The sequence below is a fragment of the Sturnus vulgaris genome, chromosome 25 (assembly GCF_052056855.1).
Source record: "Sturnus vulgaris isolate bStuVul1 chromosome 25, bStuVul1.hap1, whole genome shotgun sequence".
Taxonomy (NCBI): domain Eukaryota; kingdom Metazoa; phylum Chordata; class Aves; order Passeriformes; family Sturnidae; genus Sturnus; species Sturnus vulgaris.
In genome coordinates, this window is record NC_142267.1 from 627,997 (window position 1) to 654,876 (window position 26,880).

The window sequence follows — 26,880 nt, forward strand, 5'->3', positions numbered from 1 at the left end:
TCTCCTTGTGTTATTTCCCTTCTTTGATCCTGAATGGAAAAGTAGCAAGTTAGTGTTGAAGAAAAAATACAAGATTTCTTAAGAGATACCTTATTTTCTCATGCTACTTTGCCTGTAAAAATCAAATTCATTTTGTGTTAATGACACCCTATGGACAGGCAGTTCAGGCTGTATCATTAGTGGCTGAAATGGGATTGATGCATGATTTTGATGGATTTGAATTACCAGACTAAGTCTGACGTATAAAAGATTAACAAAAGAAAAAGAGATTCCAAACTAAAAACAAGTCCTTCATTGGGTACCACACACATCTTGGAGAGAAAGAGTTTTCATTATTGTTGTGTGTGGTTGAACCCTGGATAATGAAAGCAGGGATTGTGTGTGCAGATGCTGCTGCTGGAAGCCCTTAATGAGAGGGGGATGCCAACAAGTACAGAGGGACTTGGAGGGTGGAAGCAGCTGTGCTGTGAAAGAATCCTAAATTAATTTCAGAGCTGATTAAGAAAGAATTGGAGATCAGGAAGGACAGGGTGAATTGAGAGAATTTTTCTAAGTCAAGTAGGGATTAGGAAGAAAAGGTTTCATGAAGTTTTTGGCTTACTAGAATAAACAGTAGCTTCATTAAACAAGAGATTAGAAGCTATTGAAAAATCCATTTAATCTGATAGATTTCTGTAAAAGAGTATCAAGTCTTTATACAATACTTGTGAAAATGTTAGACCTAACATTTAGATAATTAAACTTGTAACATCCCCTTGCTGAGGGTTAGATCAAGCAGTGTGATTGGGAAGGAAGAGATTTGATCAAGTGCAGTTCTACCTTCTGTTTGCTTTGGGAGGCTCTGTGCATTCCCATGAGACATGAACAATATTTTACTCTATCTCTTGCAGAACTAGCATAGTTGAGAGGCCTCTTGAGCATCCATCATGTCTTATGATGATACAAGTGACTGATGGCAAGATGTCACCTTGCTTGATAGCTAAACACCTCGGTAAGCTTGAAGGTAATGAACTAAGGTGGGGCAGGAGCTCAGGTTTAAGAAAATAAATCTAAAATTCTCCTAGGCTAGAGGAAGCCTTGTGGTATCTGTCCCTGCTAAAACTCTTTCTAAATGAATGCAGGATGTTAAATTGATGATCTGTAAGACTGCATTGCACTGCTGTACAGTCAGCCAGCTGAATGAGGAGAGCTAGACAGTACTTAGTCATAAAATGGTGTTGTGCCCATGATGTTATCAGTAAGGAAATTCATACTATTGCAAGGATGCAAATGATGGCTTAATTATATGCTCCCACTAGCATAAGATGCTTTTAGATCTTTCCCTCAGACTCATGTACTGTGCTAATTAACAGTAATCCAACTGGAGGATCCCAGAGCAATGCTTCTGCATATTTTTTCAGCTTATGCTGGAGCTCTTATGTTCTTTTCTTAAATAATTAATAATCATTACTGCCTGCTGTGCTGTGGGTATGTGCCAGTGATCTCAGATCCCAGCACATTTGCACCATTCCTGTTCCTGTCAGAGGCTTGGGTTTGCTCTTTGCAGAGGCTTTCATGTTAAGCCCTTCATTAGCTGGCAGTGGGGTTTGGATTTCAATGGCATCGGGCTTTGATGTCATTAAGTATCAAGCTGTTAAAGGAAGCGCCACCTATTTCATTACTGTGACTATCTTCATGCAAGCAAGTTAAATACCAAGTAGAAAACAGATGAATTTTACTAAATAACACTTGGTACACAAAGCATTTTTATCTCCAGGAATTTTATACTTGCCTGCTGGCTTCACCAATGCACCCTGTAAGGAAGCAGGGTAACTGTTAACCTAGTGGGAAACCATAGTGCAGATGAGTGGTGGAGCAGGGTGATTTAACGAGGACGGTTTCTGTCTTCTTTCGTTTTTAGTTTTAATTAATTCCTCTCTGTGTTAAATCTTCTCTGTGTTCACTGGGGTTTTACTCTTCCTCAGTCAATGTAGGTGAAGCATTACTTTGAGTGCTTCAATGACCAAATGACCATTTGCTCTAGTTGGAGGTTGGCATTTTCTGTATTGGCTGAATTAGCTCAAGCTGTACTGGATGTTGCAGTGTCTGTAACTTTCTCAGCGCAGTGTTACGGAGCAGCGCCCTGCTGGGCTGGATGTGGATGTGTGCTGGCCGCAGCGCAGCCGTGCTGCCCCGGAGCGGGGGGGACAGCCAGGCGGAGCCCGGGCCAGCGGCACAGGAGATCGCCAGGTGAGTGCGACCGGCTCCGACCCCGCGGGGAGGCTCCGACCCGGCCAGCGCTGGCCCCTCGCCCGGGCCTGCCCGCCCCTTCCCCGGGCCTGCCCCGCGTCCCCTCCCCGCGTCCCCGCCCCTTCCTCCCGGCCGGCTCTCGGCTGCTGCCTGCGGCGCCGCCGCTGCCCTGGGCGCCGGGACGCGGCGGGTCCCTCCCCCGGAGCCGCCCAGGCACCTCCCTCGGGCCGCCGCGGTGACTCACGGCGGAGGAGGAGGAGGCTGGGCTCGGCTCCGCTGCTCTCGCCCGCCCGTGCCGAGCGCGCCCCGCCGCCGCCCGAGCCGCGCCGAGCCGGGGCCGCCGGCCCCGCACCAGGTGAGCGCGGTGCCCTTTGTGCGCGGCCGCGAACAAAGGCGCTCGGCCGGCCGGGCCTCCCCGCTCCGCGCTGCCGCTGCCGGCCCCCGGCAGGCCCCGGCCCCCCGGCACAGGTACCGGGGCTGCCCTGGGGATCTGCTGCCCTCGCCCCTCCCGTCACCGGGCGCCCCGCTCCGCGCTGTGCCGCCCCGGCCGTGGCCGCGCTGCCGTGGGCAGGTGAAGTCACTGCCCGTGGAGCCGGGCACGGAGCGCAGGTGTCCCCGGTCCGTGGGTCTGCCCTGCTGGGCCGGCTCGGGGCAGCGCCCTGTGCCCGCGGTGCTCTCGGCATCCCCGCCTGGGAAAGCGCCTCTCGGACAGTGCTCAGCAAAGGAACTCCCTCGGGGTAATTCCTACCTGGGCTAAAAATTGTGTTTCTGGAGCCTCTGAGGCAGCACTCGGTAACTTTCAGTTTACATGGACGGTATTTGTCGGCACACGTTAGTTTTTTACCTGTTGGGAGGATAGGTGAGAGAGGGACAGCATCACCCTCCGGATCAGGATGTGCCAGTGCTCCAGACACAGACGAGACCTGATCCTCGTGTCTGCTCAACATCCAGATGTGCTTCATCACCGCATGTTTGCCTCTCAGGCTCGGGTTTGCTTTCTCTTCAAGAAGAGACTATTTTGCTCTGTTGTATATCATCTTTTATTTGTCCGTTCCTCATCTTGGCATGTTGAACAGGGTGAGCTTTGATGCTGTGTGTGATGAGCATGAGACATTGTGCAGATGTGAGGATTTGAAAAAAACAAAACACCGAACTCCAGCAGACTTTAGTGGCAAGTTAGATATGCTACTTCACAGTCCTGGTCCAAGCTGGCTCCAGCATGGTGAGAAGCATGTTCAGAAAGTATTTAGGAACATATTTTTAAATACAATACAAAATCCTACTATATTTGGTTTTTTTGGCTGCTGAACTTGCAGACTTTCAATTTCTTTTGGCCTTGTTTATTTTTGGAGCTCATGTGTGATGTGAAATAGCCTGCTGAGGGAGAACCTCTGTGTAAATAGGGAAAAAAAATGAGGTTAAACATGCACTTGAGTGGGGTTTATTTTGAAAGTACAGGTATTCAAGGTGAGGGAGCATACAGAAAGCTAGGTATTACTGCTTTTGAAAATACAGGCTGGTTTTCTTACCAAGCTGCAAGCTACTTCTGCCTTGACAAACAGATTCATGTGGAAAATGGTGACAGGTGTACTTCAGATAAATTTCTGTTGCTTCACTTTGCCCTTAGCTGAAAAAGCATCATCATTTTTTTGCATCTTGGGCTCAACTGGCAGCTCCCTCAGTATAATTCAGAGTTGTTAGGGATTTGTGTGCTGTCTTAGTCAGTACACAGAAATAATAAATCTGTGAAGGAGTGTGTTATGACTGAACAAATGTGGGAGCAAAGGTCATTTTGAAAAACTTAATTGGTAGTGGGTTGGACCCAAATCTGCTTTAAAGCAACTTTCTCTTTTAGTTCATTGTGAGCCTTGCAACAAGTTATAGGGAAGCTACATAGAGCAGAAAAGTGCTTTCAGGATTCTTCTTGATGTCCAGGTGGGAAGACAGAGAAATCTTCAGCAGGAAAACCATCCCCTGGGCTGGCAGGGTCACTGTGATCACCCCCTGTGTGATCCCCAGACAGGGGCTGCCCTGCAGGAGCTGTGTGGCAGCAAGGGCTAAAGGAGCCTCTGTCCCTGTCCTGACAAAACTGGTCCGTGCTCCTGAGTGTCACTGGGCAGAGCATCCTGTGGAGGCTTGGCAAAGCAACTTCTGAATCCCAGTTTTGTGGGAAATGTGCAGCTGTATCAGTTTCTGCTCCCTTCCATCCTTTCCCCCATCCAGGGTTCACTTTGCAGGAGGAAAGAGACGTTTCCAAAACAATTTGTGTTGTCTTCTAAACAAAGCCAAAAGTGAATGGAAACAAAACCTAGATTTTGTAATTGCTAGCAATGACTGTGATACATATCTGCTGCCAAAAATTAAAAATCATCCTGCAGTTGCATATGGGCAAACAGAACTAACACCTAAGTGTGCCTGATGTGGTTAAGCTGTTCAAGGTTGATGCTTTGCCTAGGAAACAGTTTGTCAGAAATAGATCTATTTATATGTGTTTAATATAAATTTTTCCTCTCCAAAATGTTTGTCATCTGTAACCAACACAAACATTTATATTTTTTACTAAGTATTTCAGTTCCTAAGTTGGTTGTTGACTACAAAGCACCCTCCTGAGCATCTGACCTAGTTTGAAGCATCAAACATCCACCCAAGTGCTGTGCACAGAGAGGCTTTTGGAGGCTGCTGTTGGAAATGCTGGAAGAAACTTCCAGGAGATTTTTTTCCAAAAAGAAGGATTTGGTATCAGAAATATTCCTATACTTACACAGGCAAAGCTGTTACTTCTTTTTACTGGAAGCTGTCATCAATGGCATTTCCTGCTGAAATGCAGCACGGGCAGAGGCAGCTGTTACAGCTGCCCCACACCATTGGGTGTGCAGTGCAGAAGTGATTGGGAGAACTGCAATCCTAACAAATGTGCCAAATGTTTATGTTCTGGGCTAAAGCCATTGCATGCTACAAGTGTGTGACTAGTCCCAGTTTTGATGGTGATGTGCACCAAAAATATAAATTCCTGGAATGAAAACATTGTCATCTATTCCACATCCAGTGTTGGGAATTTAACGGTCTTGCTTCTAAGTACAAGGGAGAAATAATATGTAAATAGGTTTGAAATGTGCTAAAAACTTTTTACCGAGTAACTTAACTCCATTTAGTAAACCCCTCCCCTCCCAACACTTTGTTCAGTGTAATATCTCTGAGAATGGAGGACTCCTGCAGTTCTTTTTCCCTTTGGAGAGCTGTGCCCTGTCCATGAGGCTTCCATTGGCATGAGAGGGCAGAGAGAGCAGAGTGAGCAAAACTAGAGGTGGGAAGAAATCAAAGATCAGCAAAATAACCAAAACCTGTTAGTTAGTACTGGAATAAGGAGAACACTCTCCTGGCTCTCAGATTTATTTTCAGCCTTAGTGTTGAGGAAGCATTATATAACAAATGTTCAAAAAAGTGAGGAAAGCTCATTTTTGTTTCTGCTCACTGCTGGTGATCTGACAATGTTACAGAGCTTCTGTATGGTTTAAATGTCAGTGTGAATTCAGGAAGGGGAGTCCTACTTCTTGCTTTTCAGTGAATACATCCAAGGTTTTACAAGTATCAAATCTGCCAAGCCTGTTTTCAAAAATAATACAGATATAATTATTCATGTTATTTAAGAACAAACAAAACAGCCTAAAAATCTCCAAAAGAAACCCCTAATAATTTCCACTTCTTACATTATTGGGATTCCTGTGACTGACTAAATGAGTTACTGGTTGGGGAGCAGAGATGGAGTCAGTGAATTTGTACAACCATTCCTCTTGTATCAGGACGTTCTGTTTTATTCCATGCAAATACACAGACCAAGAATTGATTTGATTTTTCAGCAGGTCCATTTTCTCTGTGTTGTGATTAAGCAATCACCTCTGTTTATGACCATGACCAAGCTCAGATACCTTCTGACTCAGTTTATCCTTCCATTAAATTAGTTGACTGCTTCACATGAAGGTGGAGATGTTTAATTAAAGTGTAATTGTTTTGCCTCTGAACTCATCCAGGTCCTGATTCAATGCACAGTGAAGTCAGTGAGGAGCTTTTAATTAATTTCCTTGAGCTTTAAATAAGTACACATGGACGTGCACCCTTAAAGGAAATGTGACCTAAATTTTTGCAGCAGAGTTGCTGTAAAGGAGGAATATAAATCCTGAAACAGATTAAGGTAAACTACTGAAGGAAGGCTTTTGTAGAACTGAGGAGGGGATAGTGCAGCTGCAGGGATCTCTGCTGCCTGTTGCCATATTAATGTAATTTTAATGGAGTTTCCTAACTTGGAGTGTGTTGGATCTTATGTGGAAAACTGGAAATTTCTTTGTGCCTTGGCAGCTTGCTCAGTTGGTCGGGGGAGGCAGTATCAGACTTCAAGATAAACATAGTTAACTGAATGTTTATGCAATACCAATCAGCAATAACACTTACAATATAATTAACTTTAAGAGTTGATGCCAAATTGAGAAAAATAGGAGCATTCACGTCTTCTTAGCTGCCTTTTTTCAGGAATGTCTGTAGATGCCAAATAATACTAGTTGGTTTATGTGGAATTCGTGAAAGGTTTTGCTTAACTTCAGAGGTCAGAAACATCAGGTTTTGCTAAACAGAACTTTTATTGCTGAAATCTTGGTCAGCAGCTACAATGAACTTGGTAAAATAAACCTTTCACATTTCAAGCTGCAGCCATTCTCTTACAGTTCCACTTAGTTCACTAACTGTTACAAAATAGGTTTTAATCTTTAAATAAAGTAGTGTGTGTGAAATAGCACACATGTGGGGCACTACAGTTCTGGCCCCTTGTTTTTGTATTAATTTCATTGCCCTTGGTAGCTGCAGTTTCAGATGGAACTGCTGTCAGCTCCTTTCTGTTGAGCAGCTGACCATTACTGAGATGGATCTACTGTGCTTGTGGTTTGGGAGCTGCAGAAGTCTGCCTGCACTTCCACTCATTCTCTTTGCCCTTTCTGCCTTTAGTTGGTGGTGGCTGGGTGCAGTCCTGCTCTTGGGAACGTCCTGGAGTGCTCTGGGATCTTGCAGTGGTTTTAACTTGTGTCACAATCAGCCACTCTGAGCATTGTTGTGAATGGTCTCTGGGCTAACTCCTCTTGTTGCTATTGTTATGTGGTGGAGTTTGATTGATCTAAATTACTATTTTTACATATGGTTGCCTTTAACATGTGTGTTGTGTCTTGCCTGTGATTCTTCCATTGTGCTCAGGAGTTAATCAGTCCCAGAGCTGATGGGGGCTGGAGCCCCTCAGCCCTGCAGTGCTGGCTTCTTCCTCTGCAGCCCCGGAGTTTCTTCTCTCACACCACGGACCTCGTGCAGCTTTTCTCTCACAGCTCATGGCTCGTGTACTTAAGGCAACATTCACAACTGTGACTGGGCAGGAAGGAAACTGCATCCGTTTTCCTGAGAAATAGGAAGTCTCTTGAAGGCAAGATTTCCTTCCTTGCAATCCCACTTGGCCAAACATAGGGAAAGCAAAATGTCCATGGTGAAATGGGTGTGTAATTAGGAATTTGTTTTAAACCAGTAAATGTTAAAAGCCTTCCCTTAAAACTGACAAGGACTTTTTCCTTCCTCCCTCCTCTCTCCATCAGATATCTTCACAGCACAGTCTTGTTTGGTGACCTAAGAAGGGACCAAAAATCCTTTTCTTGTGCTTTTTGTTTCTAGTAAGTCCTTCAGAGAAGAGAGAAGTTGGCGTACTTGGCATGCTCTACTGACACCAACCTATGGAACAGTGTCCAGGAAAAGTCTCATGGATTATTATTTTATGAAGGTCTTAGGAGCAAAAGTCTCTTGCCCATATTGTCCAGTGACATTGCTGCTGCTCACAGATCACTGAGGAGGCAGAGTTTGTGTTCTGGTTAATACTAAAGACATGATCAAGGCATGCAGCCATATTAGACAAAGAGCCATTAATTCTTAGTTCAACTCACAGCAAGACCTATTAATAATAGATCTCTTCAAATGGTTTTGAAAATTAAATCTTGATTCAGAACTGAAGCCTCTTCTTTGCTTTTTTTTGTTATTCAGATCACCCACGGGGAAAGCAGCATAGAAGTTTGGCTTTTTTTCTAAAGAGGCAAGATAACTAGGTGACATAAGGGCTGTGTTTCTCACGTTTTACAGGAAATTTTATTGATGTATGAGGCCAGAACACTGTTTCATGTTGTTGTTCAATGGTTACACAATTTTGGTAGTAAAGAACTATTAATCTGAGAGTCTCTGGTCCTAACAATGTACTTTGATACAGTGCAAAATACTGAAATGCTAAGTAGTCACCAACCTAATAACAGCTCACATTTTAATTGCTTTTAAAAATCTAGTTAGCCACAATCTCTCTACTATAAAAGATTTATGGGCATTTGCAGTGTGAAGTGTCTGTGCCCTGGCACAGATGATGTTCAGATGTCAGTAAAAATTACAGAGCAGCACAGGTCATGTTTACATTGAGAGCTCTCTCTAATACCTGGCTGGCTGTGGATCCTGTGCTGATGAGTACCAGAGAAATGCCTATAAATACATACATAGATATATATATAAAATATGTAGGGATGTGTAGACACACAGTGGACAGGAAGCCTTTCTGTGCCAGAACCTGTGCTCTGCCATTCCAGGTTAAATGCCCCCAGCCCTGGGAGGAGTTGGTCACTCCAGAAATGGCACTTCTGCCCTTTGGAGGCTTTTACTGTGTGGTTGTGAATTGAAATTCAATGTCATTGTTATTTTAACTGCTTACACATACTTACTGGAATTTTTCCTGTTCTCAATTAGGATTTTGCCTGTTCTGATTAAGGATTTGTGCTCTAGGATGACCTTGCTGGACCAGGGAGGCTGGACCAGATGACCCCACTCTGGTCCCTCCAATCTCAGCCATCTTAATTTTGTGATTTTAGACTCTTCTCTTTTCATTTATAAATAGTGTCACTTGCCTCTTTGTTTAAGTTGCCTGAAGCACCAAATTTTTTCACTAGGTACAGTTTAATATCAAAAATCTGAGAATGAATACACTATTAATGGATCTGTCTGGGAACACACCAAATATTGAAGTTCTTCACCATTAGCAGTGCTGCTAATTCTGACTGTCCTCATGCATGTTTCTGTTTCCTGTTCCATTTTAAGTCACTTGAGAATTGCTGAAGAGGCAGAAAAAGCACCTTAAGTGCATACACATACCTGCATCAATTTTGACATTGTACTGTGTGGTGGAGGCTTCTTTTAGGTTCATCATGAAGAGTGAACCAATATCCTGCTTCTGCAGCCAAGTAACTCCTTATCAGGGCTTATATTCCATGAGTGCAGGCTGTTTATGTCCCATGTATTGTTATTTTTTACCCTGTTGACTTCTGTATTGTAAATGTCCATCTTCAGCAGACCCCAGCAATACTGATGGTGTGGAAGGGGATCCAGAGTCTGGTGCTCCCCTTTGTGCAGAGCTGCTTTGGGAACGTGGCCTTGCTCATGGAGCTGATTGGTGTGACCACAGTTAGTGTTCTCCATGTTCCCTGTGCATGTTTGGGAATTGGCCTTGGCTCAGGCTCTGCCATGACCACACAACAGACCTGGGGACTGTCATTGGTGTCAATAATTAATAGTCAAAAATACCACACCTCGTGGGTGTTCCATGGGTAGGTGTTAGCACCATGCATGGCATGCCAGCCATATAAAATGGGGTGGATACACTGAAAATCATGTGTTGATTCCTGTAAGTAGTTGATAATTTCTGTCTATTACTGGTGCTCCATTTTTCCACTAGTTGATGTTCCAAGTTAATATCAAACTATGAAAATGGAGCTAATTTCTCAGAGACAAGAAAAGGCATCTCAAGTTTAGGTCTGGGTGATGGAAAGTTCATTTTCTGTTTCTGAAATCTGTACAGGTATATCCATACAAAGCTTTGCTGTACTGTTCTATTTTAATGATGGATGCTGAACACTTTTTATAGCAGTAATTCTTCAATGGGACACCTGGTAGTTAAATCCTTGGCTATCTGTCATTAGTGCCTAATTTCCTGCCTGGAAGATTTGTAGCTTTGGTTTAAAGAGGGGAAGAGGTGCCTGAGCCTGTGGAAGGTGCCCATGCCTGGAGGAGAGCAGCACTGTGCACCCAGCTCAGGGTGCCCATGTGAGTAAAGCATTGGAACATCAGCTGGGATGCAATTTGTGTATAAACTGCTGTTTATGAAGTGTTGTCACTTTTTAAAGAATTTTTGACACATTCGTCTTTGAAGTGTGAATACCTTTGTGAAATGAAAGGCTTTTTTTCAGGTTTGGTTGCTGTTACCACGTTTAATTTCAGAGGTTGACTGACGTGAACTACCTAAAACCCTGTGCTGCCTCTTTTAACTGTGTGAGATGTGAGAGGTGTCTTCTCCTTGAGAGAAGGGGGGAAAATCACCTGGTTTGTGTGTGCTTGAAGGTCAGGAGGCAAATTTTAATTTCATGAAAGTGGTGATTATGATAGTAGGATTTTTAAAATTTAAAGTCAGCTTGAGCATTGATGGAAGAACTGTTTTGGTGTGTTGGAAGCTCTATGGAATGCACTTATTGCTACTTTTGAAGTCCATATTGAAGCTCTGAAAGGTGATCCAGCACTGGGGAGAAAGCCCCCTGCTTGTGTTCATAAATGTTTCATGAATGAATGGCAGTGTTTGGGGCTGTTTCCTGTCCTTCTTCAAGAAGGAGGACTGTAGTGTTTCGTTAAAAATTTAAATCTAACATTTAAGAGATGTGAATCTACCACGGGAGTTCCAGCAGTAAATTGACCTAAATCTGACACTGGAGTTCAGATTCTGAAGTCAGCTAAAAGGTAGCACTGAACATAGAAATGAAGACAAAAAAACCCTCTATTAAATATTTCAGTTCTCACCTATAAATAGGTAGCTGTTATGAATTCTTCATTGTATCCCTCTGGAGATGGGAATTAATCCAGTCTCCAGCTGCCTGTGACTGAAGGTCATGAGTCAGAATGAATTAGAGGAAAATTTGTAGCAGGGTTTTTGCAGACTCTGGTTCCTGAGTTCAGGTTTCAGGCTCCAGCTTGGAAGGTTTGTTGGGCTCTAACTGTTCTCTGAAAAATGTCATTTGAAAATGAACAAGGCTTAAATGAGGGGCAGCATCCCCTTGCACTTCCAAGCTTCCCACTATGACCATGCTCAGGCACTGAAGTGCTGCATGGAGGAGCTGTGAGGGGAATGGCTTAACCCTGGATAATGATAGCAGACAGTCAAAGGGACCCTTCCTGCTGCTCTGAACTGCACTTGTGCAGAGCAAAGGGAACCTGCAGGGCTCGGGTTTATTCACCATAACTCCTTACCTGAGCTTTAGAATCCTATCCCATTAATTGAGGGCTTTAACTGCCTTCAACAGAACCAGTCAGATTCAACAAAAAAAAAAAAAAAAAAAATTGTAGCTGAACTAACTCCTGTTGGGTTTCTTTTGGCTATAACTGGAAATGCTACAAGATATTAAAGAGGTAGTCAGCTGGGACTTAGGTTTTAAAGAACTTGCCAGATGGCTGCTCTATGTACTCTAAATTGTTAAGACTGAAATGTAAAATGCTACATTTTCTAACAGCTTACTGCCTTTTTATTTTCTTCCCCCTTAATTTAGGCTGTGCAGATTCCTCACTTGCACTTTGTGTTTTCCCATACCAGTACAATGGGGTTGTTAGGAATTTCAGCATTACAGAGGACTACAGTGTTGGGGGGAATAGGAAATGTGAAGGAACAAAAGCTCATGTTGCTTTCTCATTGCATTAGATAAGCATGGCTTGAAAACTGAATGGGATGCTTAAGTAACTTCCTTTATGAAAATTTATAAAAATGCATTTTTTTAGTCTCTTTTTCTGTTGAGAGTGCGATTTTTGTTTATTTCAAAAGATGACAGGAGGGGAGTGAGAAGAATTTGGGAGTTCTTAATTATGAGCTGATCTGTGGCATTGTCCAGCAGAAAGTCCCTTGCAGGTTTTGAATTCATACCAGTGTAGGTGGAAGTGAAGGAAATGCAGTTACAAATCTGTAATTTTCAGTTGCTGTGTGTTGGAATCTTCTGAAGATGTTCAGTCAAAACAGTTCTTGCTGGTGAGGCTTGAGTTTCCTGAGGAGCTGTTTCCATCTGTTGGTAAAACAGACAAGTTAAACTGAGATTGAGTACAGATTTCTCCTCTCCACATTTTTTTGAAGTGAAACCCCAGTAGCTGATGTTCTAAACCAGTTAGGAATAAAGAATAAAAGGGAAGGTTAACTGCAGTTACAGCATTTTTTCATTATGTACTGTTGTGTCTGGGGTCAGTAATTGAAGGGACAGCCACTGTGGTCTTTTAATTCGTTTTTGGGAAGAAATATATTTTATTTCCATTAGAGACTTTTCAGAACAAGTAACAATGAGGAGAGGTGAGGAAGTTTCCCTTAATGCTGGTGGGGAAATGGGAAGGGTTTAGCTTTCCATTGCTCGGGTAATACCCATGTAAGGTGGCCCGGGTGTTTTCAGGTGTAGAAGCTTCTCGTTCCAGTCCCCGTGTGCTCTCCCCTGCTCTCAGCCGGCAGCTGCAGTGCCCGTGCCCGGTGTGGAGGGGCTGCTGTGCTGGCTCTGCCCAGGCCAGGGCTGTCCCCAGCCCAGCACACACCCGTGGGGATGTCAGGCCTTCCTGGCTCTGCCCTCTCCACATGGTGGGCCCTGCTGAGCTGCAGGAATTGCTGGGATCCTCACCCAGCCCAGCGTGGGGAGGGAAGTCTGGACTGCAGGACCTTCCCCTCTGTTCCTGGCAGACTCCTGTGCTGCTTGGGAAAGGGAGGGAGAGTTTCCAAATTCACATTTATTGCTCTGGCAAAGCTGGCTGGCAGTGTTGGCTGTAATATACAGATCTTGGTTGTTTATTATTCTGTCATGTGAATCATCTTAGAAATAAATGAGAATTAAATTTCCTTGTCTGTGCCTGGCAAACAAGGGAGAATTAGGTGACCCAGTTATGTCCATTTGCAGTGTGTTGGATGCAGCAGGACAAGCTTGAAGCATTGATTCTTTTAACACAGTTTAGTAAGAATGCAATCATTTCTAACACTGCAGCTTTTGAAATGCACAGGTCAGTCTTTGTGAGAAAGGAATGGAAGACTGGCACTGGGGAGTGGATGCACGTTTAGCTGCCAGGGGTAGGCACAGGCAGCCCAAACTTTCCTGTTGGCTCTGCACATCTGCCTCCCCCTTACCTGGAGAGAGCAGTTCCAGATCTGATAGATCACAGCATTCTCTATGGCTTCACCAGCCTTTGGCCTCTGTTCCTGCCCTGCCAGCATCCAGCACAGGATTCCCAGAAATTCAGCTGAGATCCCATCCCTTCTTTGCTGAGGCCAGGATGTATCAGTTGGGTTTTATGTGAAAGCTTCCTGAAGAATGCAAAGCTTGAATGCAATTCATTCTCTAGTGATTGAGAATGTCATTGGTATGGTCAGGGTGGAAATCTTGCTGCTGAAGAACAGCTTGATTTTAAAAAAACTTTACACATGGAAAGGTTCTTATGTTTAGCAGCTCCAGACAAGCATGCAGTTCTATGAATTTTACCTGAATAAGCAGGCTGGGAGTGAAGGTGTATTGAGTTAAGGATCTTGCTGGGGTTCTGCTGTGGATGTTCTGTAATTCTTTGCTCATTTGTTTTCACAGGACAGTTCCCTCATACATTTTTCCCAGCTCCACTCACTGATCAGGACTGAACACGTGCATTATCTGATCTGTGGTTTCAGGTACGTTGGCACAGAAATCTGGAGTTTTGTTGGCTGGGGATGGGGCAGTGACCACTCATCCACGTGCCAGAAGGATCTGTGGGAATAAACAGGGAAATGCTGCTTAAGGAGCATTTCATAATGAGCAGCATATTAATGTAACTTTCTGGAGAGAACACAGTTGATAAAGATTTTTCACTCCTTCATTTGCAAATGAGGATCATGCTGTCTCCTGGGCATGGACCAGCTCTGTACGTGGGTTTGGAAATTTTCTCATGTAGCATATGCTGAGTAATGTTGTCATCCTAAACTGTGTCTTCTGCAAGCTTTATGTAAGGAGAAAACAGAGATGTTCACATTTCTCATGCTGGCTCTCAGTGCTGGTTTTAGACCTTTATCTTTCTACTTTGATGTCAGGGAGTACATTGATGGTGGCAGGATAATTGTGTGGTGCAGGGAGAGCAAAGTGCTGTTGCTCTGAAAGTTTCACCTCTCTGTACATATTTTTTTTGAACCATGTTGGGTGCTTTTTTCCCCCCATGCTGCTTACTAAATTGTGTGAAGCATTTACTGAATGGGAAGGCTTTAGGATTTTTATCCTTCCTGGTAAATAGGTGGCTTTGTGACAAACCCACCTTGGCTGAAGGTTGCTTTAAAGGACCAGGCTTAGATAGGGATTCCCATCACCCCTTTTTAAAGTTTGAAAATTAATAAACAACTAGAAGATAGCTGTGGAAAGCAGTGAACAGTAACCAAACAGGTCTTGTAAAATGTGGTGTGCAGAGGAATGCTGAGGTGGGTGGGGTCTTCCTCGTGGGCATGGGGGCAGCTGTGGCATTTTCTTGGTGCTTGTGGATGGTGCCACCTATTGATGCCCCATCCATTTGGTTTTGGTTTTAAACAATAGTTGTCTTACTGCATTTCAGCTTTTGTTGTCGTGTTTTTTCTTTTCTAGTGCAGCAGCTTCCCTGTTCAAGTGCAATGTTTTATGAAAAGTATTTATAATATTAAGAACCAGTCACAATCTTTCAGACTGACTGGGTATCTTGGTCAATGTTTATTGTTTTATCAGTCTCTGGGTGTGTATAACTTGATGTCTATTGTTCACTATCTTATTTTGTCCATTGCCTTACTATTGGCATCATTTGTTAGCACTCAGTAAATTGCACTGTGGAGTATATACCTAGCAGCATAATCCAATTTACTTACTGGAGTTGACAGTACACAAAATTATGGGATTGTTTAATTCCCCCTTCAGAGAGCAGTTTGCTGGTTGTATAAAAACCCCAACAGTCATCACCTTGCACATGTACAGGCTGCAGATTTCCAAGCAGAACCATCGACAGCAAATCAGCTTCATGCAGCTCTTCCCACTGAAACATGTTCAAGAAGGGCTGGTGATGGATCTTTCTCACTTTTTACTGCTGTTATCTCCTTGCTCAGTAATGTGGGTGGCAAAGCCTGTCCCAGCAGCTGCTGCTGAAGTTTGCATTACTTCTGACTCACTCAGGAGGGCCTATGTGTAATTTTAAATGGTTTCCACACCCAGATTACTTTCCCTTAAAAGTAATAATGAAAATGAAGTGAGAAGAGAGGTTGGTAATGACTGCAGGAAAACATTACTGGGAAAGCAGTGTTTGAACCTGCTGGGATGCAGCCTTCCCCCTGCAAGCCTTGTGCAGTGTGTTCCCTTCATTACTGAGGCTCAGGAAATCACATTTATAGGTTGGTGTAGGACCAGACCCAGTTCAGGGAGTGATTGAAGACTTTTTGGAGCCACTTCTCTGAGGTGTGTGTGGTGCAGGAGTGGCTGGGTCACAGCTCCTGGGAGCATGGAATGGTTTGGCTGGGAAGGGACATCAGACCCAGCCAGTGCCACCCCTGCCATGGCAGGGACACCTCCCACTGTCCCAGGCTGCTCCAGCCTGGCCTTGGGCACTGCCAGGGATGCAGGGGCAGCCACAGCTGCTCTGGGCATCCTCGGGGGAGAATTTCTTCCCAAAATCCAAGTTAAATCACTCTCAGTAAGTGTGAAGCCATTCCCCCTTGTGCTGTCACTCCAGGCTCCTGTGAACAGCCTCTCTCCATCTTTCTTCTGGGGTCCCTTTGGGGGCACTCAGGGGTTAAATTTCTGCACCACACAGCACTGCTCAGGGCTTGGGTCAGTTTGGGACACTGCTGGAATAGTGTCCTTTGAAGCACCATTATTTTTTACATTTCAGGTTAGGGTTTTTACTATTGACTTAATAAACATGGTTCAAGATGGTTTTTAAGAGCAGCTGAAGAGAATGCCTGAATGTTTTCTTTCTGTCGTGGTAAACACCCTGTTGTGGAACTTATATGAGTATCTGGTAATAATTTAATAAAGTATAATCATGCTTTGTGCTATAGAATTTGGATAGCACAGTCTGTTTATTCCATAGCATAATTATTTTTATTAAAATAAGAAGCAAAAGCTCAGCTTTTAAATGATACTATTTCCCTGCTCCTCTTAGCTCTGCTTTCTCTCCAAAACGATTTCATAAATTTTAATAACTTTTACAATAATGCAGTGGCCTTTTTATTTGATATATCAAGGAAAAAAGAAGAAGAGGAGGAAGACTTGAGAGTTTAGATTTCACTCAGCTTTTGCTTAGCCATTGCAGGCTTGATGGCTGTGCATTCTGCATCCTGTTTTCATTCTGCTTGTGCTTATTTATGGAAAAAACCCCAAACCACGGACTCTTCTGTCAGGGTGATTCTTTCATCTGGTTCTGAGAATTCCTTTCCTACTCATGCAGTAACATAACCACAGATAATGAGCTGTGGGGATGTGAACATGGGCTCTGTGAATGTTTCAGTTGCACATGTAAGGCCCAGTTTAGCTGCTCACATTTTCAAGGGTTTCTCTGGGGAAAGATGTGATTCCTTATTCTGCCGGGATATTCAGTGATCTGCCCACTGATGAAAAACAGGTATTTTGGAAATTAAACTTTTCCTCTATTTCCTATTAGACCCCATTGCCTATTGTAGTTTGTCTTTTGGTTTTGTGTCTGCAGGAAATCCAGGAGCTGGCAGGAGGGGAATGAACCGAGAGGGCGTCCCCGGGAAGAGTCCGGAGGAGATGTACATTCAGCAGAAAGTGAGGGTCCTGCTCATGCTCAGGAAGATGGGATCAAATGTAAGAGACACTTCATAGCTCATCCCTGTGGCTTTTCAGGCAGCTTTGGACTAACTGGGATAGTGCTCGTTGGGATGGGCAGGTGATGGTCTGGTTTTAATGCTGGATTGTTTTAGTCATCCTGGATTGAGCTGTTATCAGTTAAACACAATGGATTTTTGCTTAAATATTATGAGGCTTGTGATGCCTGTAACTACCATATATAGATAAATGATTTCAAGTTTTTCATTGTTGGAAAAAGAGCCAAGTGAAGCAGCTGCTGCAAGGTGACACTGAACCTGCCCATGAGTTCATGGTGTGCCATGCATTCGCTGCTGTGCCCTGGCTGTGGTCGAGGTGCACACGAGGGGTGATGGGGAGTGAGCAGAGGCTGCTCAGGTGCCTGTCCCTGGTGCCTGCAGTGTGTGCTGCTGGTTCTGCTGGAGCTGAGGCATCACCTGTGTGCCCCCTGTGCCCCCAGCTGACGGCCAGCGAGGAGGAATTCCTGCGCACGTACGCGGGGGTGGTGAACAGCCAGCTGAGCCAGCTGCCCCAGCACTCCATCGACCAGGGTGAGTACTGCCCCTGTGCATCCCTGTGCATCCCTGTGCATCCCTGGGCCCTCCCTGTGCATCTCTGTGCATCTCTGGGCCCTGCCTGTGCATCCCTGTGCATCCCTGTGCATCCCTGTGCATCCCTGTGCATCCCTGGGCCCTCCCTGTGCATCCCTGTGCATCCCTGTGCCCTCCCTGTGCCCTCCCTGTGCCCTCCTGTGCCCCTGTGCCCTCCTGTGCCCTGGCCCTGCCTCCCCTCAGAAAACACCACCTGTAGCCTCCTCGACTTCCAGGATAGTGTGCCACCTGCTGAAACCCATCCTGCAGCCCAGGATATTCCAGTTTATTCCAGTTTTGTGAATTCTTTGCAGAAGCCTTGGTAAAGGATTGTGTGGAGCTGCTCTGAGTCCCCTGATCTCTTCTGAACCTGAATGTTTCTTACTGGATTCCTGTCCCTCCCCTGCACAGCCCTCGTGTCAGACCAAGCTTAGAAAGTTCAGTTTGGTGTTGCAGGAACGTTGTAAGGCTCATGCCAGAAAGAACTGAGCAGAAATTTGGTCTAGATCTGAGACATGTGGAAATCCATTACAAACACAACCTGCACAGACTTGCTGCTGTGCTCATTCCTTGCATAGCTGGGGGCTGATGGAGGTGGATGTACTTGAAGAATTCTGAGCCAAAATACACAACTTTTCTGCCAGTCTAAAGTGGGAATTTTCTTGTTTCTTGTCAAAAACTGAGGTAGACACATTCAGTTAAGAGAGACTTAGTTGCAGGTGGAATTTTTCAGCATTATCCTTAAAAGGTACATTTTTCACAGTGAAATCCATGCTGAATTACCTGCACTTTGGCAAAGAAAAGGTGATAAAATCAGAAGTCCAGCCAGAGGACACAGACACTTCTGCAGTGGTGCTGAAGCTGTAGTGTGCTCTGCAGCCAGAACAAATTATAATTTATTGCTCAGCACTTCAGTTTTCTTAGAAATCTCTCCAGGTTTCTAGCAGTCAGTAATTACAATGCTCCTTGCTTGCTGCTGCCTGTGCCCTCTGCTGTGTCCTGAGTGAAGCAGGAATTCCTGGGAGCTGGGAATGCCGTGACATCTGTGCCACCCTGAGGGAGATCCCATCTCCACTAGATGGCATCGCCTGGTGCTGGAAACCCTGCGAGTCCACACACTCCCTGTTCTGTGCTCCAAGATTGCTTAAAGGAATTTTCTTCCCTACTTCTCTGTTTTCATTGAGTCTCCTCTGGAGGATTTTTTTTCTCCTTTATGCAGCTTGTCTTACACAACAACAAAAAGGTGTTATTTAGGGAGTAACCTTAACCAGTTTAGCACTTCAGTGCATTTCAGAGTCTTTTGTTCCACAGTAGGACAGGTTGCTCTCAGCCTGACTTGTCCCTGATGAATCTTTAGAGCCATTTTCCTCCAGCAGGCACAAAAGACACAAAAACTTCACATCCCCATTTTGTTCCAAAAACCAGAATGACTTTGTTGGCCTGAGCACTGAGAGCTTTGTTGTGGACCTGCAGGTTTTTGTGTCCCTTGAGGTGCTGCAGTGTGACTCCAGTTCCAGGAAAGTTGTTTTGGTTTGTTGGGGCTGTCCTGACAAGAGTGGATGGTAGAATTCTGCACAATTCAAAGTCTCTGTTGCATTTTTTTGTGTTTATTTCTGTGTGTCCATGGTCTGTGTCTGAGGCTGGTGGCTGCAGTGACCTGGGCAGGGTTCTGGGCTGGGATTTCTGGGCAGGGTCTGTGGCTGCTGTGGGAGCCCCTTGGTTTGGCCACAGGGAGTCACTGCAGGCTCTGTGGCCACCGTGTCAGGATGTGGCTCTGAGGGAAGGGAGGAGTTCTTACTGTCCCTGCTGAGCCCAGGCTGGTGCCACCAACCCTCCAGGAGCCACTGTTGATACCAAGATCTCTGACAGCTCAGCTTCCTCCGTGAGACTCTGTTTGTAGTCTGAGGATCCAGCCATGGAAGCTAATTTGGATCAAGAAACCTCTTAGGATATCTCTGTAATTTTAATCAAGCCTGAAGGCTAAGTCTCCCCTTCAGTTTATGCTTATTTTTATTGGAACAGGAGATAAGGTAATTGAGTCTAATATTAATGTCATGCTCGCATTTTTTATAATTATTTTACTTTTCAATCATTGTTAGCACGTATATGAAAGTGCAAAATCCAGGGTGTTTTTCTTTGCTCCAGGAGCTCTTTAGCTGACATCTGTGGAGTGTTTGTTGTTTGTTTTTATGGCTCCAGGAATAACTGAGGAACCCTGAGGCATCTCAGTTCAAGCAGTGTGTGTGCTGGAGAGGGGCTGTAATCCTGAGCTGTTTTGGGATATTCACACATTGGTCCTGCCTGCATTGCAGCAAGAGCTAACACAGCTCACACTCGATGAAATCCAGCCTTTCTCACATATTTCTGAGTACAAGCAAAATGCCTCTCAGGAAATCGTGTGCACAGGAGCCTCTCCTGGCCCCTATTCCCTGTTGCCCAGCTCCTTGCATTTCCAGAGGCTGAGCTGCCCTGGCAGGGCTGGGACTGGGAGCAGTGCAGGAGGAAGCACGAGATGGGAATTGTGCAGAGACCTTGGTGGTGGCAGCTCTGGTGTTCCTATAGCAACAGCAGGGTCGTGCTGGCTCCTGCAGGAAGCTGCTCCCGTGGGGAGGCCAAGGCTGAGCTGCACACACGAGCCTGCCTGGCTGAGCCCTCCGGGTCCTGGGGCACCAGAAGCACCCCAGGCTGCTGGGGGGCTCCAGGGCTCCCTGCCCAGGGCTTGGCAGATGGAGAATGGAGATCCAGCTCTGCTCAGTGCACTTTCATTCTGTTGAACACAAGGCTTGTTTGAATGTGCTGCTGCTCTCAGCAGTGCATGGTGTATTTTTAGAATGCCAGACTAGGATGCTAATCCTGGGAATTGCAGGGAAGAGTTAATGTTTAGAAGATTGTTGCTGGAAGGTGGTTGAAGAAATGTATGTATGCAAAGATCTTGTGTGAAGTGAGGAATTTCTTTTTTTAAATTTGGCAGCCTTTAGAAATTCCCAACAGGCTAAACCTTCTGATCTCTAAATGCTTTTGGGGTTTAATTAATTCTGCAGGTGACTGCAAGCAAATCAGATGTACATATCTATTCATCACTCCAAGAGCACTTGGAAAGAGCAGCTGGTGGAGGTGTCAGCACCTTCCCTTGTGCCAAGGTGGTGTGGCTTTAATGCAGCTGTACCTGCTGGGTTCATTGTCTGTAGCCAGGTCCTTGCTGGGCAGCTCTGGCTTCAGCCCCCCTGGGGAAGATTTCTGCCATGGATGTGAGCTGGGGACACTGAGCTCAGGGCACCTCTGCAGCCTTCCCTGGCCTGCAGTAAAGTCATTCCACCTTCAGCCCATCTTGGCTTGCTAAGACTGAAGAACAAGTGCTGTAAAAGAACTCTAAACTCAGCAAACAACTGCAATTGGAACATAATTTCAGTGGGATTTTTTTGGAAGTTAGTGGAGTAAGATTGTCACTATTACTTCCTAAGATAGGACATAAGCCCACCTGTTAGTTATTGTTCATTTCTGGGAAGAATGAGGGTGAGAAAGCATAAGGCAGAAGCAGTGAGAGAATTATCTGAATGTCTAAAGATTGTGACAATTAATGCTTTGCTCATAAAAGACAGGGAATATTTCACTGGGTATGTTGTAAGTCTCTATTTCAGGGTAGAAATGTGTGCCCAGAAAAGAGGCAGCTGTGGAGAAAGCAGCTGAATGTATAGATGCAGGTCAGGTAAAAGTGTGCCTTTGTCATTGTTCTATACATTAATTGCTGGAAGTGCAGAGCTCAGTGCAGGATGTGCTCAAAGCAGACTTGGTTCACCATCCCATTGTCTCAGTCACAGGCTCTTGGCCATGTGCAGCTTAACTTTATAACCTGGGCTCTGCTTTTTGCATTATTTTACTTGATGACAAGAAAACATCCGTTGTGGGAGCCAAGTGGGCTGCAGGAGCAGCTCTGGCACTCGAGTCCCTGCTTTCCCTTCAGCACTCAGGAGCTCTGCTCTGTTCTCTGGCAGTGGCTGTGTCTGTCCAGCAGCACTGCAGAATTGCTTCACGAGCACCTCGTTAGCTCTGGGTGCTTTGGGTCCTAGGACAGGGCTGGAACCAAACCTGCTTTTGTCTCAGAAACGTGGATGACCTTTTTGTGGACCAATGTCAGCCAGGTTCTTTTGTGGGGGGACACCTGCAGATGTGGCCTTGGGGCAGGCAGGAGCACAGAGCTGTGGGCTTATCTGGGATGGATCCTCCTCTGCTGCCTGGGATTGCAAGGAAACCTGTGAGAATTTTGTTCCCATTTAGACACTGGAAAGGGGAGACCCAGGGAAAACAATCAGACGTGTTCAGGAGTGCAGCTCACCCTGTGCTGGGTGATGTCTGTGCTTACCATGGGACTCCAGCTGCTCCTGCCCCTTCAGGGATGTGAGGAACCCTCAGTGCCAGAGGTGCAGCTGCACTTTTGGGGATGTGAGGAACCCTCAGTGCCAGAGGTGCAGCTGCACTTTTGGGGATGTGAGGAACCCTCAGTGCCAGAGGTGCAGCTGCACTTTTGGGGATGTGAGGAACCCTCAGTGCCAGAGGTGCAGCTGCACTTTTGGGGATGTGAGGAACCCTCAGTGCCAGAGGTGCAGCTGCACTTTTGGGGATGTGAGGAACTCTCAGTGCCAGAGGTGCAGCTGCCTTTGCCTCCTGCAGTGTGGGGCTCTCCCTCCCCAGCACTGAAGGGTTTGTCACGGCCCTGGCAAGTGAAACCTTTGTTTTTCTTTAGGGGCTGGTAGTTCTTGTGTGTTTTAAGATCAACAAGGCAGCTTGTTAATTCTGAGCTGGATCCTGGTGCTATATATCATTTATGTTTTGATCAAGGAAGAAACAGTTTGTGCAGGAGATGAAAAGGGAGATGACTGCAGGGCTTCTGAATGCTGGCAAGAGGGTGCATCAGAGCAGTTTTTGATGTAGTTTTATATAAGATAAGGGCCCTACATATGAAAAACAAACTACTACTGCTGGGTCCTAATATTTCCTTCTTTGAGTACATATAAAATTGTGAAGTGTATAAAAGTAAGTACAGTTGCATTTCCTGAGTATTGACTTAGCTTTTAAGGACATTAGCAAGGGGATTTTACAACCATTTTTGACCACTTTTCCTGCTATTACAACTGAAGAGCAGATTAGATAACTGAGAAATGGAATTCATAAAATGAGAACAGATGAGGCATTTTTATTAGTCCTCTTCTACTTGTGTGCAGGTGTATAGGCAGAAGTTGCTTGGGGCACAAAACTGAGATTTGCTTCTTGATATGCTTCAGGTAAAAGACTGGAGGAATTTTACATGCTGATGCTCCAACTGAGCTGAATTTGAACTTTGCAAGGCCCTGGAGGAGGATTCTGTGGGGCTGAGCAGTGACCTGAGCAGTGGTGGTGGTTTTGGCATCCCCTAGTTTGTCATTTGTTTCCTGTTGGATGTATGGATGTGTAAATGACATTTTGGCTGCCTCATCTCTCCCCTGCTCTTTGAAGGAAGTAATTATGGCACAGTTCTCCTGTACCCATTGTTATTGCAGGTGCTGAGGATGTTGTGATGGCATTTTCCAGATCAGAGACAGAAGACAGAAGACAGTAACTACAGGACACCTGAACAAGACAGAACTGGAGAGGACAGTGAGATTCCTGAAGATAGAGGAGGATGGCTGAGCATTAATAAGTTCCTCTGCCCACCCTGATTGTTCCTTGGTGTTCCTTCTCCTTTGTAATGTTGTTTCCCTTTGCCCAACCCTCAGAATGCATCTCACAGCCATCTCTTCCTGTCACATTTTGCAACTCGGCCGGGCTGTGTTCATTGAGGACAAACCTAAGGCTGTGGTTTTGGTTGGTTCAAAGGGACAGGCTGTGGTTGGATAAAGGAAGGCAATTTTTCAAACTTGACCAATGGAAATCTTTTATCTCACATTTTATTTTATATTTTAAACAAAGTCTCTTGACATCTTACTTCTAAAGAAGCTTTTCATGCTGTGGTGCTTATTTAGGTCAAACTTGTGAATTTGAAGAGGGTTTGATTTGGCTGCATAGAACTGGAAGCAACTTGTGATTGGGTGACAATGCAAAAGCTTTCCCTTCAGTTGGCTTGCAGGTATTTTGCTGACTCCAACATTTTCATTGCAGGAAGCTGATATTTTGGTGCATTGTTTATTTCTTTATACTTATTGACTTGGGGGGAAAAGACAGATGTGCTTTGCAATATTTATTACATCTGCACACATATAAACGCTTGCTTTTGGGGGGTTGTTTTGGTTTTCTGATTGGCTTTGAAGTCATGGTTTGATTTCCTTTTGGCTGCAGTGTTTCTGATGCAATCAGTTTTTCCATACTCAGCTGCTCTCTGGCCTCGAGCTCTTTTGGGAGCATGTGTCAAAGCAGATTTGGTTCATGCACCTGGCCAGGCTGGGGGTGCCCAGCCCTGGTGGGCACGGGGGCTGTGCCCCAGCCTGGCACCCCTGGCTGCCACAGAGGAGCTGGAGATGTTCTGCAGGAATTGCAAGAGTGAGAGCTAAGGTTGTGACGTGAATTTGCCAAATTTGTATAGAGAATATGTGAACTTCTTTAAAATACTAGAGTCCCACTTTAACCCTTTGATTGCTGCACAGGACTAGCTCTCACATTAGGAACAATTAACGATCATTAACTTAAATCCAGCTTGCACTGGGCTGTAATAAACTGAAGTTTCTAGTCACTTGAACAGTTGTACATGGTTTCCCTCCTTGCAGCTGTGGTGATAGGGACATTCTCTGATCCTGGGATCACAGCTTGTTCTTGGGCACTGTTGAGGAGGCAGCAGTGCTGCTCTGGGCTGCCCAGCACTGAGTGTACAGGTGACACTCTCAGTTTGCTCTCTGTAGCTGCAGGGCCTTAAAACACACACAGACCTTCCCAGACTGAGGGCCCTGCAGTGGAATCCTGAGGTGCACTGACTGTTCAGGAGTCTGCACAGAGTCTCCAGCACTGCTGCCTAAAACCAAGCACTTCATTTTCTCTCATGTGTGCAGGTGGTTTTTACAAAACTTCTGGATTTTGCTGTGGGTTGCACTGACTTCGAGATGTTTCAGAATCTATTAAAGCTGAACTCAATTTACCTGTTCCTGGTTCTTTTCCTATGGTTGTTAATTATTTACAGTAACAATTCTAGAATCTAACTGTGAGAACATGACCATTTTCATGGCCAGAAATTCTGCTGACAGGATGCTGTTGTGGTCTCAAAATGGGGGAAGAGCTGGAGAGAAACCATGGACTGTCTGCAAAAGGAAGAATGGACCTGTGAGCACAAGGAAGAAATTATCTTGAGCAAATAAATACTGTGTAATGAGAGCAATTGTACATCTATTTATTAAAACACTCCTTTGGGTTCAGTTGCAGCTTTGTAAAGTTCTATGTGAAAGTAAATCTTTTACCCCTTTTTGTTGGGGTCAGATAAGAAATTTCTTTATTAAAATAAACCAAGAATGAGCCCAAAGGATTCTCTAGGGTTTGACTTGGTTGCCTAAGAAGCAGTTGAATGTGAATTTGGTGCAGAGGGGGCAGCCCTTACATTGAGAACTGGGGGGGTCTGTGGTGGGATCTGCTCTGGTGGCCTCCCAGTTCACACTCACCTCCCTGCCTATCCATGGCTAAAGCTCTTCAGGAAGAAAAGTGAACTGTTTGTGGTTTCATCTTTTCACTAAAAATGTAACTGGGGAGGGGGGAAATACAGTTTTTAATAGCTACTCTTGTTTCATATTGATTTATTACCCTGCTCAACTGCCAAATGAAAAACACTTGGCTTCACCCTTGAGAAAGACAGGACAGCAGCACGGTGGACTTGTTTCTTGTTTGTACAAATTTCTCTGGCTTTGCTGTTGTGTTTTTGCCTTCTCAAGTAAAGCATTACTAATAAAACCAGGAAATCAAATGTTTTAGAGGCCAGAGTTGAGCACAGATCTAATTTAAAATCGGTTTGTAACTAGAAAAGGCTTTGTAGTCCAATTATGAAGCAGACAGTGCTCAGGGCATGCAGAAAGGAGTGTAAAAGCTTCAGAGGCATCTTCCAAGAAAAGCACGTGCTCTTTGGGTGGTCTTCTGGGGAGAAATGTTCCTTTGGAGATTCAGAATGTGCTGTTGTACTGTGGCTGCCAAGCTGCTCAGCCCTCTCATAACACACCGTGTTTAGAGCTTGGGGAGAAGATTCAGAGCTGAGTCCCACCCTCCTCTCCCCAGGTGGGCAGCAGGTGCTGCAGTTGTTGGAAGCTCATTGTGTCTGAGCATGGCCTGTTGTAAATGAAAATGGGGCTCCAGCATTCACATCTTGAGTTTGATTCTCCCAGGTCCTAAAATAAACCCTGGAGTAACAGAGCATGTGAGCTGGAGGCACAGCAACACTTGGGAAGGAGATACTGCCTGTGAAAGAAGCTTGGATCACAAATTAAATTTTAAAAACTCTTGAGATTTTTTGTTCCTATTCCTACCCAAGGTAAGCAGTTACTGGAAGTTGTATCCTCCATGGCCTGTGTGAGAATTTCTAATGCTTGACCATTAAATCTGTTTCAGTTCCACAAAGTCTATTTTCTAATTCACCAGCAGCCTGAATAGTTCTGTTAAAGGCTGAAGATTTAATGGCCCATGAAGTAGAAATACCCATCACCTATAGCAGAGATTGTCCAAATGAGACATTGGGATCAGATGTGGGATCAATTCCTATGGCTGTTGAGAATCCCTTACAAGAATAGAACAGTGCCATGTCTGAAGTTACCAGTGTTCTGCACTGCAAAAGGGAAAAATAAAGGCTAGCAGTTAAAAGCTTTGTATTAAATGTATAAAAGATGTTAGAAATTATTTTATGAAATACAGAGTGCCCTGGCAGGGAGAGGAATACATAATTTGGATTTATTTAAGATCAGTCCTTCAGCTTTCTTTTTGGTCTCTTGCCTCCTCAAGAACTGTGGCAGAGCTGACAGCAAAAAAGGCTGCAGGGCATGGGACCAGCAGAAAGCAGGAGTGCAGGAAGAGCAGTTTCTGAAGTTTAAGGGATCTTGAGTTCTATTCAGTCTGCACAGAAGGAAGTCCTTAGTGAGTAGCATCTTTTCCTCACTGCTGCCATCAGAAGGAAAGTGTTCCAAGGCTTGGAGGTTAATGAAGGGTGTTTAGGAAGCTCCATGGAA

At 44.9% G+C, this 26,880-nt stretch overlaps 1 protein-coding gene across 3 annotated transcripts; it reads left to right on the plus strand.

Annotated features, from left to right (window-relative positions):
- The first annotated feature begins 643 nt into the window (after positions 1–643).
- Positions 644–25,054, plus strand: CTNNBIP1 (catenin beta interacting protein 1). Of its 3 annotated transcripts, XM_088178658.1 has the most exons (6): positions 644–1,003; positions 2,101–2,229; positions 13,914–13,993; positions 17,011–17,132; positions 17,593–17,683; positions 23,257–25,054. In XM_088178658.1, the coding sequence occupies exons 4-6, from the start codon at positions 17,037–17,039 to the stop codon at positions 23,313–23,315; spliced, it is 246 nt and encodes an 81-aa protein (XP_088034784.1). In that variant the 5' UTR covers positions 644–1,003; positions 2,101–2,229; positions 13,914–13,993; positions 17,011–17,036; the 3' UTR covers positions 23,316–25,054. The 3 variants fall into 3 exon arrangements, with proteins under 3 accessions (XP_088034784.1, XP_014741304.1, XP_014741303.1); XM_014885818.2 differs by lacking the exons at positions 644–1,003; positions 2,101–2,229 and adding an exon at positions 2,368–2,584; XM_014885817.2 differs by lacking the exons at positions 644–1,003; positions 2,101–2,229 and having other exon boundaries at positions 12,952–13,993.
- The last annotated feature ends 1,826 nt before the right edge of the window (positions 25,055–26,880 follow it).

Excerpts from the sequence above, each read along its gene's own strand:
- CTNNBIP1 (XM_088178658.1), top strand. The coding sequence starts at position 17,037 with ATGAACCGAGAGGGCGTCCCCGGGAAGAGTCCGGAGGAGATGTACATT. Across the intron at positions 17,133-17,592 it reads TCAGGAAGATGGGATCAAAT|CTGACGGCCAGCGAGGAGGA; the intron begins GTAAGAGACACT and ends CTGTGCCCCCAG. Across the intron at positions 17,684-23,256 it reads CCAGCACTCCATCGACCAGG|GTGCTGAGGATGTTGTGATG; the intron begins GTGAGTACTGCC and ends TTGTTATTGCAG.